The 15,485-nt window shown below is 44.5% G+C and overlaps 1 protein-coding gene across 3 annotated transcripts in view; it reads right to left on the bottom strand.

The window, feature by feature from the left end:
• Positions 1–13,051, bottom strand: part of LOC106608070 (putative phospholipid-transporting ATPase IA) — a 47,587-nt gene extending 34,536 nt beyond the window's left edge. The window contains exons 1-11 of one of the 3 annotated variants that reach the window (XM_014205869.2): positions 12,723–13,051; positions 9,730–9,844; positions 9,473–9,572; positions 9,157–9,255; positions 8,818–8,863; positions 8,624–8,664; positions 6,769–6,842; positions 4,894–4,963; positions 4,592–4,719; positions 1,687–1,964; positions 550–677 (exon numbers count right to left, since the gene is read on the bottom strand). In XM_014205869.2, coding sequence (XP_014061344.2) covers positions 550–677; positions 1,687–1,964; positions 4,592–4,719; positions 4,894–4,963; positions 6,769–6,842; positions 8,624–8,664; positions 8,818–8,863; positions 9,157–9,255; positions 9,473–9,572; positions 9,730–9,844; positions 12,723–12,768 — 1,125 coding nt within the window. In that variant the 5' untranslated portion in view covers positions 12,769–13,051. Of the gene's footprint in view, positions 1–549; positions 678–1,686; positions 1,965–4,591; positions 4,720–4,893; positions 4,964–5,456; positions 5,531–6,768; positions 6,843–8,623; positions 8,665–8,817; positions 8,864–9,156; positions 9,256–9,472; positions 9,573–9,729; positions 9,845–12,722 lie in introns of all 3 variants that reach the window. The other 2 variants (XM_014205790.2, XM_045713077.2) reach the window with 2 other exon arrangements.
• Positions 13,052–15,485: the final 2,434 nt, after the last annotated feature.

Here is a 15,485-nt window from a genome sequence, read left to right as displayed (position 1 = left end):
ATTACATTTACTCCTGTGGTATTATTACATTTACTCCTGTGGTATTATTCCATTTAAACTTCTACTTAGTGTTCACTACCAGAAATTGGAATTGACCACCACTCTGAGATACCAAGTTAGAGGCTGTGTAGTGCAGTGATTTTCCCACCCAGTTGATGAAGTAAGAGGCTGTGTAGTGCAGTGATTTCCCCACCCAGTTGATGAAGTAAGAGGCTGTGTAGTGCAGTGATTTCCCCACCTAGTTGATGAAGTAAGAGGCTGTGTAGTGCAGTGATTTTCCCACCCAGTTGATGAAGTAAGAGGCTGTGTAGTGCAGTGATTTTCCCACCCAGTTGATGAAGAGGCTGTGTAGTGCAGTGATTTCCCCACCCAGTTGATGAAGTAAGAGGCTGTGTAGTGCAGTGATTTCCCCACCCAGTTGATGAAGTAAGAGGCTGTGTAGTGCAGTGATTTCCCCACCCAGTTGATGAAGTAAGAGGCTGTGTAGTGCAGTGATTTTCCCACCCAGTTGATGAAGTAAGAGGCTGTGTAGTGCAGTGATTTTCCCACCCAGTTGATGAAGTAAGCCTGGATGAACTTGATGACCTCCAGGGTGACCAGTAGACTGATGGGGATGAGGTTGTTGAAGAGGATGATGAAGGTGAGGAAGTTGAGGCCAAAGTTGGCAGCGCCACCATCTGGTAGGAAGGAGTTAGAGCAAGTTAGATAGAGAAATTACCTTCAATCTAATTTGAATGTCAGGTGCCACAACAAACCCTTTCTTTAGACCTGGGACATGTTCACTAGGGATAAAACAGTGCAAAACAAAACAGAGTTTAAAAAAACGGAGTTATAATCTGAACACTCGTTTTTTTGTTTTACATTTTTACATTTAGCAGACGCTCTTTTCCAGAGCGACGTACAGTAGTGAATGCATACATTTCAATTCATTTAATACGTTTTTTATTTTTTCCCCCCGTACTGGACCCCCGTGGAAATCGAACCCACAACCCTAGCGTTGCAAACACCATTGCAAACACCATGCTCTACCAACTGAGCCACAGGGACAGTATGGCTTTAAAACATGACTAGCTAGGTAGATACGAGACACATTGTTTACCATGGGCCATGGAATTCACATATAAAATAATCTGCAGCTCTACTTCTATACAAGGTCTATTTCAATGAAGAACGGGATCTAAGTCACTAGTCTGGGGGATACAACAAAAACATTTCTACAGGCCTCTGAGAAAGGTTGTTACCTGGAGCTGTTAAGACTACAGTGGTAAAGAAATAAAAAACAAAATGTCATTACATTTACTGAAAGGGTAATGGTTAATGTACATTTTTATATATCAGACATTTACTGAGGAGGTAATGGCTAATGTACATTTTTATATATCAGACATTTACTGAGAAGGTAATGGCTAATGTAACTTATTATATATCAGACATTTACTGGGTACTAAATTGGGATCATACACAAGTTACAGATAGATGAAACATTATATTGGAATTATCCAATAATATATCAGTCTGATATAAAGTGCCATCCTACATCACGTTGTACTAATAGAATAAAGTAAAATAACGTAAAGCAGCATAGTGTAAAGTAGAATAACGCAAAATAGAATGTAATGTAAAGTAATAAAACTTAACGTAACTTAACATAAAGTAACTTAACATAAAGAAAAGTAAAGTACTCACAGTTGAGGTCCATGTACCAGGCGAAGTCCCCGTGCTGGGTTTTCCAGAGTGTCTGTCCGGCCGAGCAGACCAGGGAGATGGCCAGCAGGCAGCCGAACAGCGCCAGGATCAGGGTGTTGGTGATGTGCTCCACGCTGGACAGCTTAAGCGGAGGCCGCGTGCTGTTCTGCATCAGCTTGGTGTCGTGCCCTGTGTACACCACCATGCCGTTGACCCACTGCGTGTTCCGGAGCCGGGCTCCACGGAGAAGGATCTGCTCCGGACCTAAAGGGACGGGACTGGGGAGAACGGATCGGTGGATTTCAGGGGTTAGAGACGGAATTAGTAGGGTTTCTCAGAAACACTGGTTGGAAGATTCCTTGGGAAACCCTAGGAATGAATGATTCACACTGGCTATGTAAGCTGTGTCAGAGGGTGGACACTTTCTGAAAGGACTGTATTAAAGAATACTAAGACCTTCCTTGGCACTGTGCTGCTGAATGCTCTATGGAGGTCTAGGCTGGGTTACTGTAGAAAGGGCCAGGACACACACACACAGACACAGACACAGACAGACAGACAGACAGACAGACAGACAGACAGACAGACAGACAGACAGACAGACAGACAGACAGACAGACAGACAGACAGACAGACAGACAGACAGACAGATAGATATACACTGCTCAAAAAAATAAAGGGAACACTTAAACAACACATCCTAGATCTGAATGAAAGAAATAATCTTATTAAATACTTTTTCTTTACATAGTTGAATGTGCTGACAACAAAATCACACAAAAATAATCAATGGAAATCCAATTTATCAACCCATGGAGGTCTGAATTTGGAGTCACACTGAAAATTAAAGTGGAAAACCACACTACAGGCTGATCCAACTTTGATATAATGTCCTTAAAACAAGTCAAAATGAGGCTCAGTAGTGTGTGTGGCCTCCACGTGCCTGTATGACCTCACTACAACGCCTGGGCATGCTCTTGATGAGGTGGCGGATGGTCTCCTGAGGGATCTCCTCCCAGACCTGGACTAAAGCATCCGCCAACTCCTGGACAGTCACTGGTGCAACGTTGCGTTGGTGGATGGAGCGAGACATGATGTCCCAGATGTGCTCAATTGGATTCAGGTCTGGGGAACGGGCGGGCCAGTCCATAGCATCAATGCCTTCCTCTTGCAGGAACTGCTGACACACTCCAGCCACATGAGGTCTAGCATTGTCTTGCATTAGGAGGAACCCAGGGCCAACCGCACCAGCATATGGTCTCACAAGGGGTCTGAGGATCTCATCTCGGTACCTAATGGCAGTCAGGCTACCGCTGGCGAGCACATGGAGGGCTGGGCGGCCCCCCAAAGAAATGCCACCCCACACCATGTCTGACCCACCGCCAAACCGGTCATGCTGGAGGATGTTGCAGGCAGCAGAACGTTCTCCACGGCGTCTCCAGACTCAGTCACGTCTGTCACGTGCTCAGTGTGAACCTGCTTTCATCTGTGAAGAGCACAGGGCGCCAGTGGCGAATTTGCCAATCTTGGTGTTCTCTGGCAAATGCCAAACGTCCTGCACGGTGTTGGGCTGTAAGCACAACCCCCACCTGTGGATGTTGGGCCCTCATACCACCCTCATGGAGTCTGTTTCTGACTGTTTGAGCAGACACATGCACATTTGTGGCCTGCTGGAGGTCATTTTGCAGGGCTCTGGCAGTGCTCCTCCTGCTCCTCCTTGCACAAAGGTGGAGGTAGCGGTCCTGCTGCTGGGTTGTTGCCCTCCTACGGCCTCCTCCACGTCTCCTGATGTACTGGCCTGTCTCCTGGTAGCGCCTCCATGCTCTGGACACTACGCTGACAGACACAGCAAACCTTCTTGCCACAGCTCGCATTGATGTGCCATCCTGGATGAGCTGCACTACCTGAGCCACTTGTGTGGGTTGTAGACTCCGTCTCATGCTACCACTAGAGTGAAAGCACCGCCAGCATTCAAAAGTGACTAAAACATCAGCCAGGAAGCATAGGAACTGAGAAGTGGTCTGTGGTCACCACCTGCTGAACCACTCCTTTATTGGGGGTGTCTTGCTTATTGCCTATAATTTCCACCTGTTGTCTATTCCATTTGCACAACAGCATGTGAAATTTATTGTCAATCAGTGTTGCTTCCTAAGTGGACAGTTTGATTTCACAGAAGTGTGATTGACTTGGAGTTACATTGTGTTGTTTAAGTGTTCCCTTTATTTTTTTGAGCAGTGTAGACAGACAGACAGACAGACAGACAGACAGACAGACAGACAGACAGACAGACAGACAGACAGACAGACAGACAGACAGACAGACAGACAGACAGACAGACAGACAGACAGACAGACAGACAGACAGACAGACAGACAGACAGACAGACAGACAGACAGACAGACAGACAGACAGACAGACAGACAGACAGACAGACAGACAGACAGACAGACAGACAGACAGACAGACAGACAGACAGACAGACAGACAGACAGACAGACAGACAGACAGACAGACAGACAGACAGACAGACAGACAGACAGACAGACAGACAGACAGACAGACAGACAGACAGACAGACAGACAGACAGACAGACAGACAGACAGACAGACAGACAGACAGACAGACAGACAGACAGACAGACAGACAGACAGACAGACAGACAGACAGACAGACAGACAGACAGACAGACAGACAGACAGACAGACAGACAGACAGACAGACAGACAGACAGACAGACAGACAGACAGACAGACAGACAGACAGACAGACAGACAGACAGACAGACAGACAGACAGACAGACAGACAGACAGACAGATAGATAGATAGATAGATAGATAGATAGATAGATAGATAGATAGATAATTGATAGATAATTGATAGATAGACAGGTAGATCTCTCTCACCTATGACCCTCTAATCGGATGAGGCCTACAAAGTCGTAGAGGTGGCGATTGGGGCTTTCGCACTCCATGCACCCGCTCAGCCGCGACAGACTATCAGCATACTTGACATCCGCTGTGACCTGAAGACCCTGGTTGGGGAAGGAAGAGGTGCAGAGGTGAGTTGATGAGCTGACTCCTCCTATCTGGGCCACAATGTAACTTAATAAGTGGTATGTTTGTTTGTGTGTGTGTGTGTGTGTGTGTGTGTGTGTGTGTGTGTGTGTGTGTGTGTGTGTGTGTGTAGATGAATTAAGAACCTTCACCTGTCGTATCTTTAGGTTGGTCTCCCCGTCTAAATTCGAAGTCTCGATGTAGCACATAGCATGTGGCTCGCTGGTGAAAAGAAAGTGACCGTCAAAACAATGTAGAATGTATCTATAATAGTGCTCACAGAAGTTACCTAACAATAGGGAAAGAGATGGGTAAGAAAAGAGATCCAGGGAGAGAACAGCAATGCTACAGTAACCATAGCAACAGGGAGACAGTAAAGCACTAAACTCCAAGATGAGTGCTCTGTGGTCTAATATCTAGGTTTGTTATCAGTACAATAACCTAGCTAGTCCTTTGATTTTAGACAGTAATGTAAAGAGGAAGAGATTATTGCCTGGTACAAACAGAGATCGTGCCAACAAGGGGAGCAGTCCCGCTAACCAGGATTCAAGTATGACACGGGGCATTTAGCATGTTCAAATAATTAAGTAGGATCCTTTCTTTGTCCCCTTGTGTCCTTTACAACCACGTGGACTAGTAAAAAAAGGTGATAGGTGCAACACTGTACAAAGAGTTTGATTTCAGCCCCATAGCCAGTAGACTACTAGACCCCGACCTGGACGCCAGCAGAACGAGGTCCGCCGGAAGGTGGTCCCCGTCACTGGCTCTGACTACGTCCCCGACCGTCACCTAAGTTACCAGCAAAAGAACATACCAGGAGCGACCAGGGAACGGTAAGGGGTGGGGACAGAAACATGGGCACACAGACAGACAGACAGACAGACACAGGGAACAGTCGGGGTGGGGGGTGGGGACAGAAACATGGCACACAGACAGACACATTGACAGACAGACACAGGGAACAGTCGGGGTGGGGACAGAAACATGGGCAGACAGACAGACACATTGACAGACAGACACAGGGAACAGTCGGGGTGGGGACAGAAACATGGGCACACAGACAGACACATTGACAGACAGACACAGGGAACAGTCGGGGTGGGGACAGAAACATGGGCACACAGACAGACACATTGACAGACAGACACAGGGAACAGTCGGGGTGGGGACAGAAACATGGGCACACAGACAGACACATTGACAGACAGACACAGGGAACAGTCGGGGTGGGGACAGAAACATGGGCACACAGACAGACACATTGACAGACAGACACAGGGAACAGTCGGGGTGGGGACAGAAACATGGGCACACAGACAGACACAGGGAACAGTCGGGGTGGGGACAGAAACATGGGCAGACAGACAGACACATTGACAGACAGACACAGGGAACAGTCGGGGTGGGGACAGAAACATGGGCAGACAGACAGACACATTGACAGACAGACACAGGGAACAGTCGGGGTGGGGACAGAAACATGTGCACACAGACAGACACATTGACAGACAGACACAGGGAACAGTCGGGGTGGGGGGTGGGGACAGAACCATGGGCGGGCAGACAGACAGACACATTGACAGACAGACACAGGGAACAGTCGGGGTGGGGACAGAAACATGGGCACACAGACAGACAGACAGACAGACAGACAGACAGACAGACAGACAGACAGACAGACAGACAGACAGACAGACAGACAGACAGACAGACAGACAGACAGACAGACAGACAGACAGACAGACAGACAGACAGACAGACAGACAGACAGACAACAGTTGGGGTGGGGGGTGGGGACAGAAACATGGGCACACAGAGACACATTGACAGACAGAACACAGGGAACGTCAGGAAGGGGAGAGGAAGGAAAAGAAAGAGTGAGACCACTTCAAAACAAGACAACAGGATAACTAACACAGATAGCGTGACCTACTGAAGCTAGAAGGGAACAGAGGTTACTGAAGCCTAAAGCAGAGAAGCATAACCACAACAAACTACCAATCTACGGTCTGTGTTTCTAGCACTGCCTGGAGGACAGCACGATCGAGTCTGCAGGGATGTATTCTCTCCCATTTAATGTGACTCCATCTCCCACCTCTACCTGCAAAGAACACTACAGTAGTTACTAGACATTATGTAGATAAACACAAACTCAGCAAAAAAAAGAAACATCCCTTTTTCGGGACCCTGTCTTTCAAAGATAATTAGTAAAAATCCAAATAACTTCACAGATCTTCATTGTAAAGGGTTTAAACACTGTTTCCCATGCTTGTTCGATGAACCATAAACAATTAATGAACATGCACCTGTGGAACGGTCGCTAAGACACTAACAGCTTACACACGGTAGGCAATTAAGGTCACAGTTATGAAAACTTAGGACACTAAAGAGGCCTTTCTACTGACTGAAAAACACCAAAAGAAAGATGCCCAGGGTCCCTGCTCATCTGCATGAACGTGCCTTAGGCATGCTGCAAGGAGGCATGAGGACTGCAGATGTGGCCAGGAAAATAAATTGCAATGCCTGTACTGTGAGATGCCTGAGACAGCGCTACAGGGAGACAGGACGAACAGCTGATCGTCCTCGCAGTGGCAGAATACATGTAACAACACCTGCTCAGGATCCGTACATCCGAACATCACACCTGCGGGACAGGTACAGGATGGCAACAACATCTGCACGAGTTACACCAGCAATGCACAATCCCACCATCAGTGCTCAGACTGTCCGCAATAGGCTGAGAGAGGCTGGACTGAGGGCTTATAGGCCTGCTGTAAGGCAGATCCTCACCAGACATCACCGGCAACAATGTCGCGTATGGGCACAAACCCACCGTCGCTGGACCAGACAGGACTGGCAAAAAGTGCTCTTCACTGACGAGTCGCGGTTTTGTCTCACCAGGGGTGATGGTCGGACTCTCATTTATCGTCGAAGGAATGAGTGTTACACCGAGGCCTGTACTCTGGAGCGGGATCGATTTGGAGGCGGAGGGTCCGTCATGGTCTGGGGCGGTGTGTCACAGCATCATCGGACTGAGCTTGTTGTCATTGCAGGCAATCTCAACTCTGTGCGTTACAGGGAAGACATCCTCCTCCCTCATGTGGTACCCTTCCTGCAGGCTCATCCTGACATGACCCTCCAGCATGACAATGCCAACAGCCATACTGCTCGTTATGTGTGTGATTTCCTGCAAGACAGGAATGTCAGTGTTCTGCCATGGCCAGCGAAGAGCCCGGATCTCAATCCCATTGAGCACGTCTGGGACCTGTTGGATCGGAGGGTGAGGGCTAGGCCCATTCCCCCCAGAAATGTCCGGGAACTTGCAGGTGCCTTGGTGGAAGAGTGGGGTAACATCTCACAGCAAAAACTGGTAAATCTGGTGCAGTCCATGAGGAGGAGATGCACTGCAGTACTTAATGCAGCTGGTGGCCACACCAGATACTGACTGTTACTTTTGATTTTGACCCCCCCTTTGTTCAGGGACACATTATTCCATTTCTGTTAGACACATGTCTGTGGAACTTGTTCAGTTTATGTCTCAATTCTTAAATCTTGTTATGTTCACACAAATATTCACACATGTTAAGTTTGCTGAAAATAAACGCAGTTGACAGTGAGAGAACGTTTCTTTTTTTGCTGAGTTTACATGTGTTTAAATCAGTAGCTAGGTCTGAATCCTAAGTCTCTCCCCCTAATGAAGAATAAACTACTAGGCAATGTAAAATATGACAACTTAAATGTACACCCTATTCAGTGACAGACTGTGGCTCAACTTAACCATTGAATCACTAGACATCAAACAACAATTAGGATTTAGCCCATCTGAAGGCAGAGAAAGCAAGCAGAAAATACTTGACTCTGGCCTGAGATTGAGTGACCTACCTTCTCCCAGTGAACAACCTCCCATGCTCCATTTCTCAGAACTGACAAAGAGAGATGAAGGCAGAAATAGGGAAACAGGAAGAGGGGGACACAGAGAGAAAACTATGTTAGCAAATCCTGATACTAAAATCTGTCCAATAACCTACACCTGTTTGAAAAGCAGAAATAGATAAATCATTTCAACAGTTTCTTACTTTGGGCCTCCTTCCTGTTGACCACCCTATCTGCTTTGTGACGTTTCTGTTGGGAAGAACATTCAAATGTGAAATTATCTCTGTCCAATGTTTTATTATATGTCAAGCATCCATCCAAAAGACCTTTTTATGGAATCAGTTTCAAGAAAATCAAAAACCACACGGTCAGCGAGTACAAGAACGACTTTCAGACATGCCTGGCACTTGGGCACGTTTTCAGAGAACACATAACAGATGTCATATATATATATATATATATATATATATATATATATATATATATATATATATATATATATATATATATATAAAATGTCATTCTAGTTCTATGGTCCTCACCAGATCCTCAACGATCTCCTTCAGGGCTGCCACCAACAGGATGAGGATCAAAGGAACCAGGGTAGTCCACCGTCCTGTGGGAGAAACATCCGGAATTTGCTACCAGGAGAAGGGAGAATGTAGACATAGTTAGTCAGACAGTTAACCCTTTTTTACAAAACCGATTTTCAATTAAGTCGATTAATAAGGTAAACACCTAAAAAAAAGTGAACTATCCATTTAACAACCACGATTTGTGTGTCTGATAGGTGAGAATTTCTGTCTGCTAAACAGTGCTGAAATGTTCAAAACATACTGTATAATTATTTAGCCCCACCTGCAATAGTGCAATGAACAGGAAGAATGAGTTAGCAGCCCTCCTGAACTGAGCGTATAGGAATCGAGGCAGGAAGGTAAGCACATTGTATTTGGCTGTGCTGGAAAAGGCAAGAGAGAAACCCGCAACAATATTCAGCAGCACGCTACAGAAATTATCAGGTGTTTACTAAGAACTGACTTGGTAAAATGGTCATTACAAACTAATAACATAGGCCTACGAATGAGTTTATTTACAAACGTAAACACTCAGGTTACCTGACATGATTGGTGCAGAACTTAGTGAGTTGAGGCTGATTGATGAATATCTGTCTGGCATCCTCAAGGTCAGCTATAGAGGTCCTCGATGTAGCTTCCCCAATCTTCTCATATCCTATGGGATAACGGTAAAAAAAAGACATCTTTCCCCATCAGGCTTTATAACAACGGATAGGCTTTTAACATACCAGCTTTCTGTGTGTAATTACCATCTCCTGCACATTCAACCATGGTGAAGGTCCATCGCCGCCCTGTGTGGCACTGGCCTATAGGCTAAATGGATTACAGTGTCTAAGAAAAACAATGCATCTTCTCTCACTCCTACAGTGTAAACTCATTTAGACCCAATCAATGATGTATATAAGCCCTAGACTGCTTTTTGCTATGTATTGGTCATTGAGAGGCTTTGGACGCACCGGTCGGCCATATTGGCCCTCCCTAGTAGGAGCAGTCCTCCATAGGAATAAATGGAATTATACCGTATTTCAATTAATCTTCTCAAGGACAAAAATCACATGTACAGTATTTAAGTATTTTTGTTGTTGTAGTGGGGACAGTAACATTAGTAATCTCAGAAAAATATACATTAAGGAAAATGCTTTTTCATTTGTTTTATGTTTAGCTTGTATAATATAATTTGAGAGTATGCATTAAGGTGTTTGTAATAGAATAAATGTGACAAAAACAAATGTAGACATTAATGAATGCATTTTTGGGGAGTGCCAAGATGGAGGCACAGTGGCATCAAAACAGCACCCCCAATCAGTCATCTAGTGTATATATATAAATCATTGGGCCTAATCCTGACTATATCTGTACGAGCAACAGAAGCTTACACTACACACAAATCTTCCATTGACATCAATGCAAACCTGAATCATAATCATTTTAAATTTAAATCTTTAGACCAACAACACTTTCACTACTTAGGCTGTGGAACCTTCAAAACATTTTACATTTTTGTTATTTAGCAGACGCTCTTATCCAGAGCGACTTACAGTAGTGAATGCATACATTTCAATTCATTTCATACATCTTTTCCCCCCGTACTAGCTAGGCCTATTTAACACAAGTAAAACTAAATGCATGCTATTCAATCGATCACTGCCCGCACCTGCTCGCCCATCCAGCATCACTACTCTGGACAGCTCTGACTTTGAATATGTGGACAACTACAAATACCTGGGTGTCTGGTTAGACTGTAAACTCTCCTTCCAGACTCACATTAAGCATCTCCAATCCAAAATTAAATCTAGAATTGGCTTCATATATCGCAACAAAGCATCCTTCACTCATGCTGCCAAACATACCCTCGTAAAACTGACCATCCTACCGATCCTCGACTTCGGTGATGTCATCTATAAAATAGCCTCCAACACTCTACTCAACAAACTGGATGCAGTCTATCACAGTGCCATCCGTTTTGTCACCAAAGCCCCATACACTACCCACCATTGCAACCTGTACGCTCTCGTTGGCTGGCCCTCGCTTCATACTCGTCGCCAAACCCACTGGCTACAGGTTATCTACAAGTCTCTGCTAGGTAAAGCCCCGCCTTATCTCAGCTCGCTGGTCACCATAGCAGCACCCACTCGTAGCACACGCTCCAGCAGGTATATCTCACTGGTCACCCCCAAAGCCAATTCCTCCTTTGGTCGTCTTTCCTTCCAGTTCTCTGCTGCCAGTGACTGGAACAAACTGCAAAAATCTCTGAAGCTGGAGACTCAAATCTCCCTCACTAGCTTTAAGCACCAGCTGTCAGAGCAGCTCACAGATCACTGCACATAGCCCATCTATCTAACTACCTCATCCCCATATTGTATTTATTTATTTATCTTGCTCCTTTGCACCCCAGTATCTCTACTTGCACATTCATCTTCTGCACATCTACCATTCCAGTGTTTAATTGCTATATTGTAATTACTTAGCCATCATGGCCTATTTATTGCCTTAACTTACCTCATTTGCACTCACTGTATATAGACTTTTTGTTTTCTTATGTTCTACTGTATTATTGACTGTATGTTTTGTTTATTCCATGTGTAACTCTGTGTTGTTGTAGGTGTCGAATTGCTGTGCTTTATCTTGGCCAGGTCGCAGTTGTAAATGAGAACTTGTTCTCAACTAGCCTACCTGGTTAAATTAAGGTGAAATAAATCAAATAAACAGTCAACAGACACAACAAAGAGCTTAATTCAGTGGTTATGCCCACATAAACATGGTGTGATCTCATGGCACACTAACAGCGATTTTGCCCACACAGCATCCTCATACAGTACAGTATAACCAAGACAAAGACAATTGATTCCACTGTTACTCATGCATAACTCTGTCACTGCACCGTCTTCAAGAGGAAATTGGGGGAGAAATCAAGGGGCTCTGTCATTAGCTGGTACAGCCCTTGTTTTCTTGGTGAATGCATGATTTGGAGACAACAGAGTGAACGATCATTAACAGGGTATAATATCTTGAGAGAGTCAGTATAGACACATGCACTGATGACGGTCAGAACTGCATTTCCTCATCAGACTGGTTCAGTTACTAGCTACGTCTCTGACAAACACAGGGAAGAACAGCAGGGTTTAGGGGCATGATCCTCCAGATTAATGTGTAATCAGTAGTGGAGGAGCCTTTGCCCTTCGACCCTAAATGTGTGGGTTGGAAAAGCAGGATAGAAATAGGCTAGACATTAGACACGAGATAGAAAGTGTAGTGCAAGTGAGTTGAAATGTCGTATATTGTTCAATTCTCTAGCAAACACCATGCATACTACTTTTCACTGTCAATGATGTGATATGAAATGCTATTTTCTATAAACCTAGCTAGCTAATTCACAATTATATCTAAGCTAGCTAACGGTAACTAACGTTAGCTAGTCAGTGAACATTCTGTTAATAATTAAGATCTTTTTAGAACATATCCTAAAACTAGCTAGCCAGTACCTAGGAGTAGTAGGACATCAGCTCAGTATATGATAGACAAACAACACCTACCCTCCAACCGTGAACGGAGGTCCGAGATAGTTCTTTCGATAGGCATCTCACCACCACAGTGAAAGCACCTGACAGTAACCAATCCAGCAGTGTCAGGTCGCCAGATGGCTTGTTTTTACAGTAGCCTATCTAGCAACTAACGTTAGCAACGTCAGGACACTCCTTTCTGAACTAACACTACTAACTTGGCAAGAAGCTAGTAGGAGTTAATTCGTTCCAATATCACGTCGACCCGAGCCGTTAAATCATTTTTCGCGTTCCCTTCATTTTGTAGATTTCAAGAAAATGCATTATCATATCAGCGTTTGATCAACAATACTAAAAAAGTACTTCCGTGTCACGGAATTCCGCAAATGTTCAAAATAAAAGCCCCCCACGTAACAGTCTAAAAATGTCAATAACCTGTATTTATTCATGGGATATGAAAAATAATTGTCTAAACATTTAACAATGATTCATATTTGTTCATATTTAAGTAACATTTGCAATGTTCCAAAGTCAAATAAATGTCCCCAATGCAAATCACTCTATATGGAAAATATATTGGCATGTAGAGCAAAAACTATTCTAGGTGCCACATTAAATGTATTGTAGGGAATACTCAGTAGGGTCTGTGGAATGTATATATAGTGTCATTTCATGGGGCACTGAATAATACGGAGTGAATCATTTACTCCACCCATTCGATTTGACACAATGCGATTCCTTTTATATGGAATGCTTATGTCTTTCGGATGTGCGCCGTCTTTCAGATGGGACGTTAAACGGGTGTTCTGACTCTCTGTGGTCACTAAAGATCCCATGGCAGTTATTGTAAGAGCAGGGGTGCTAAACCCGGTGTCCTGGCTAAATTCCCAATATGGCTCTAATACCATCATGACCTACTAATCATCCCCAGCTTCCAATTGGCTCATTCATCCCCCTCCTCTCCCCTGTAACTATTCCCGAGGTCGTTGCTGTAAATGAGAATGTGTTCTCAGTCAACTTACCTGGTAAAATAAAGCTACAATGAAAAAATTATAGAGCAAAAACTATTCTAGGTGCCAAAGTAAATGTGGGGTTGGAAAATCCTCAGTAGGGTCTATAGAATATATATATGGTGTTATTTCATGAGGGACTGAGTTCTATATGCCCATCCACACTTTTTACTCCACCCACTCCTTTGGTCCCAATGCAATACACTACACAGAGTGTACAGAACATTAGGAAAAACCTTCCTGAAATTGAGTTGCATCCACTTTTGCCCTCAGAACAGTCTCAATTCGTCCGGGCATAGACTCTACAAGGTGTCGAAAATGTTCCATAAGGATGTTGACCCATGTTGACTCCAATGCTTCCCACAGTTGTGTCAAGTTGGCTGGATGGGTGGTGGACCATTCTTGATACACACGGGGAAACAGCTGAGCGTGAAATACTCAGCAGCGTTGCAGTTCTTGACACACTCAAACTGTTGAGCCTGGCACCTACTACCATACCCCGTTCAAAGGCACTTACATCTTTTGTCTTGCCCAATCACCCTCTGAATGGCATACACAATCCATGTCTCAATTGAAAATCCTTATTTTCACCTGTCTCCTCCCCTTCATCTACACTTGAGCCTTGGTTTGTCAAATGACTGCCTCGCCTGGTTCACCAACTACTTCTCTGATAGAGTTCAGTGTGTCACATCAGAGGGCCTGTTGTCCGGACCTCTGGCAGTCTCTATGGGGGTGCCACAGGGTTCAATTCTTCGGCCGACTCTTTTCTCTATATACATCAATGATGTCGCTCTTGCTGCTGGTGAGTCTCTGATCCACCTCTACACAGACGACACCATTCTGTATATTTCTAGCCCTTCTTTGGACACTGTGTTAACTAACCTCCAAACGAGCTTCAATGCCATACAACACTCCTTCTGTGGCCTCCAACTGCTCTTAAACGCTAGTAAAACCAAATGCATGCTTTTCAACCGTTCGCTGCCCGCACCCGCCCGCACGACTAGCATCACTACTCTGGACGGTTCTGACATAGAATATGTGGATGGTAAACTCTCCTTCCAGTCTCATATTAAACATCTCCAATCCAAAATTAATCTAAAATCGGCTTCCTATTTCGCAACAAAGCCTCCTTCCCTCACGCCGCCAAACATACCCTCGTAAAACTGACTATCCTACCGATCATCGACTTCGGCGATGTAATTTTCAAAATAGGACATCAAGGACAACTAAAATCATAACAGCAATGCCAACTCTATATGTTTGTGTGCACTTCTGGCCCTATTACATGTATGTGTGTGTTCTTTTATGTGTTTATTTGAATGAGAGTGTGTGTATATGCATGTGTACAAACACCTGCACGACATCAGCCTCAGGCAAACCAGCGTGTAGTTGTGAATTAGTGTAAAAAGGCAAACCGGCGTGTAGTTGTGAATTAGTGTAAAAACACTGTCCCTCAGTGTCATTCAAACTGACTTTTTATTATGTTTTATTTGGACTTTTTTCTTTTTTTCCCTCTTTTATCTTTGACCATCATTCTATCTCCCACACAACAACTCCACTCCCACTTGTCTCCAATTCCACATACCAACCCTCAGCTTCCCTCAGCCCATCCCATCTATCTCTGCTGACCACCCGCTTCGGGTTTCTACGCAACACATATCTTTCAACTATGCTGTGATGTTTAACGTACAATTTCAATCTATCTAATCGAATAGAATCCACAGATTGCGAGTTGAAGATAAATACTTTTACTAAGAGTATTAGTATATTAGTAATTGACTGACCC

Source organism: Salmo salar, chromosome 01 (assembly GCF_965601325.2).
Source record: "Salmo salar chromosome 01, fSalSal1, whole genome shotgun sequence".
NCBI lineage: Eukaryota > Metazoa > Chordata > Actinopteri > Salmoniformes > Salmonidae > Salmo > Salmo salar.
Note: the sequence above shows the minus strand (reverse complement) of the source record. Positions and strands in the feature narration are given on the sequence as shown.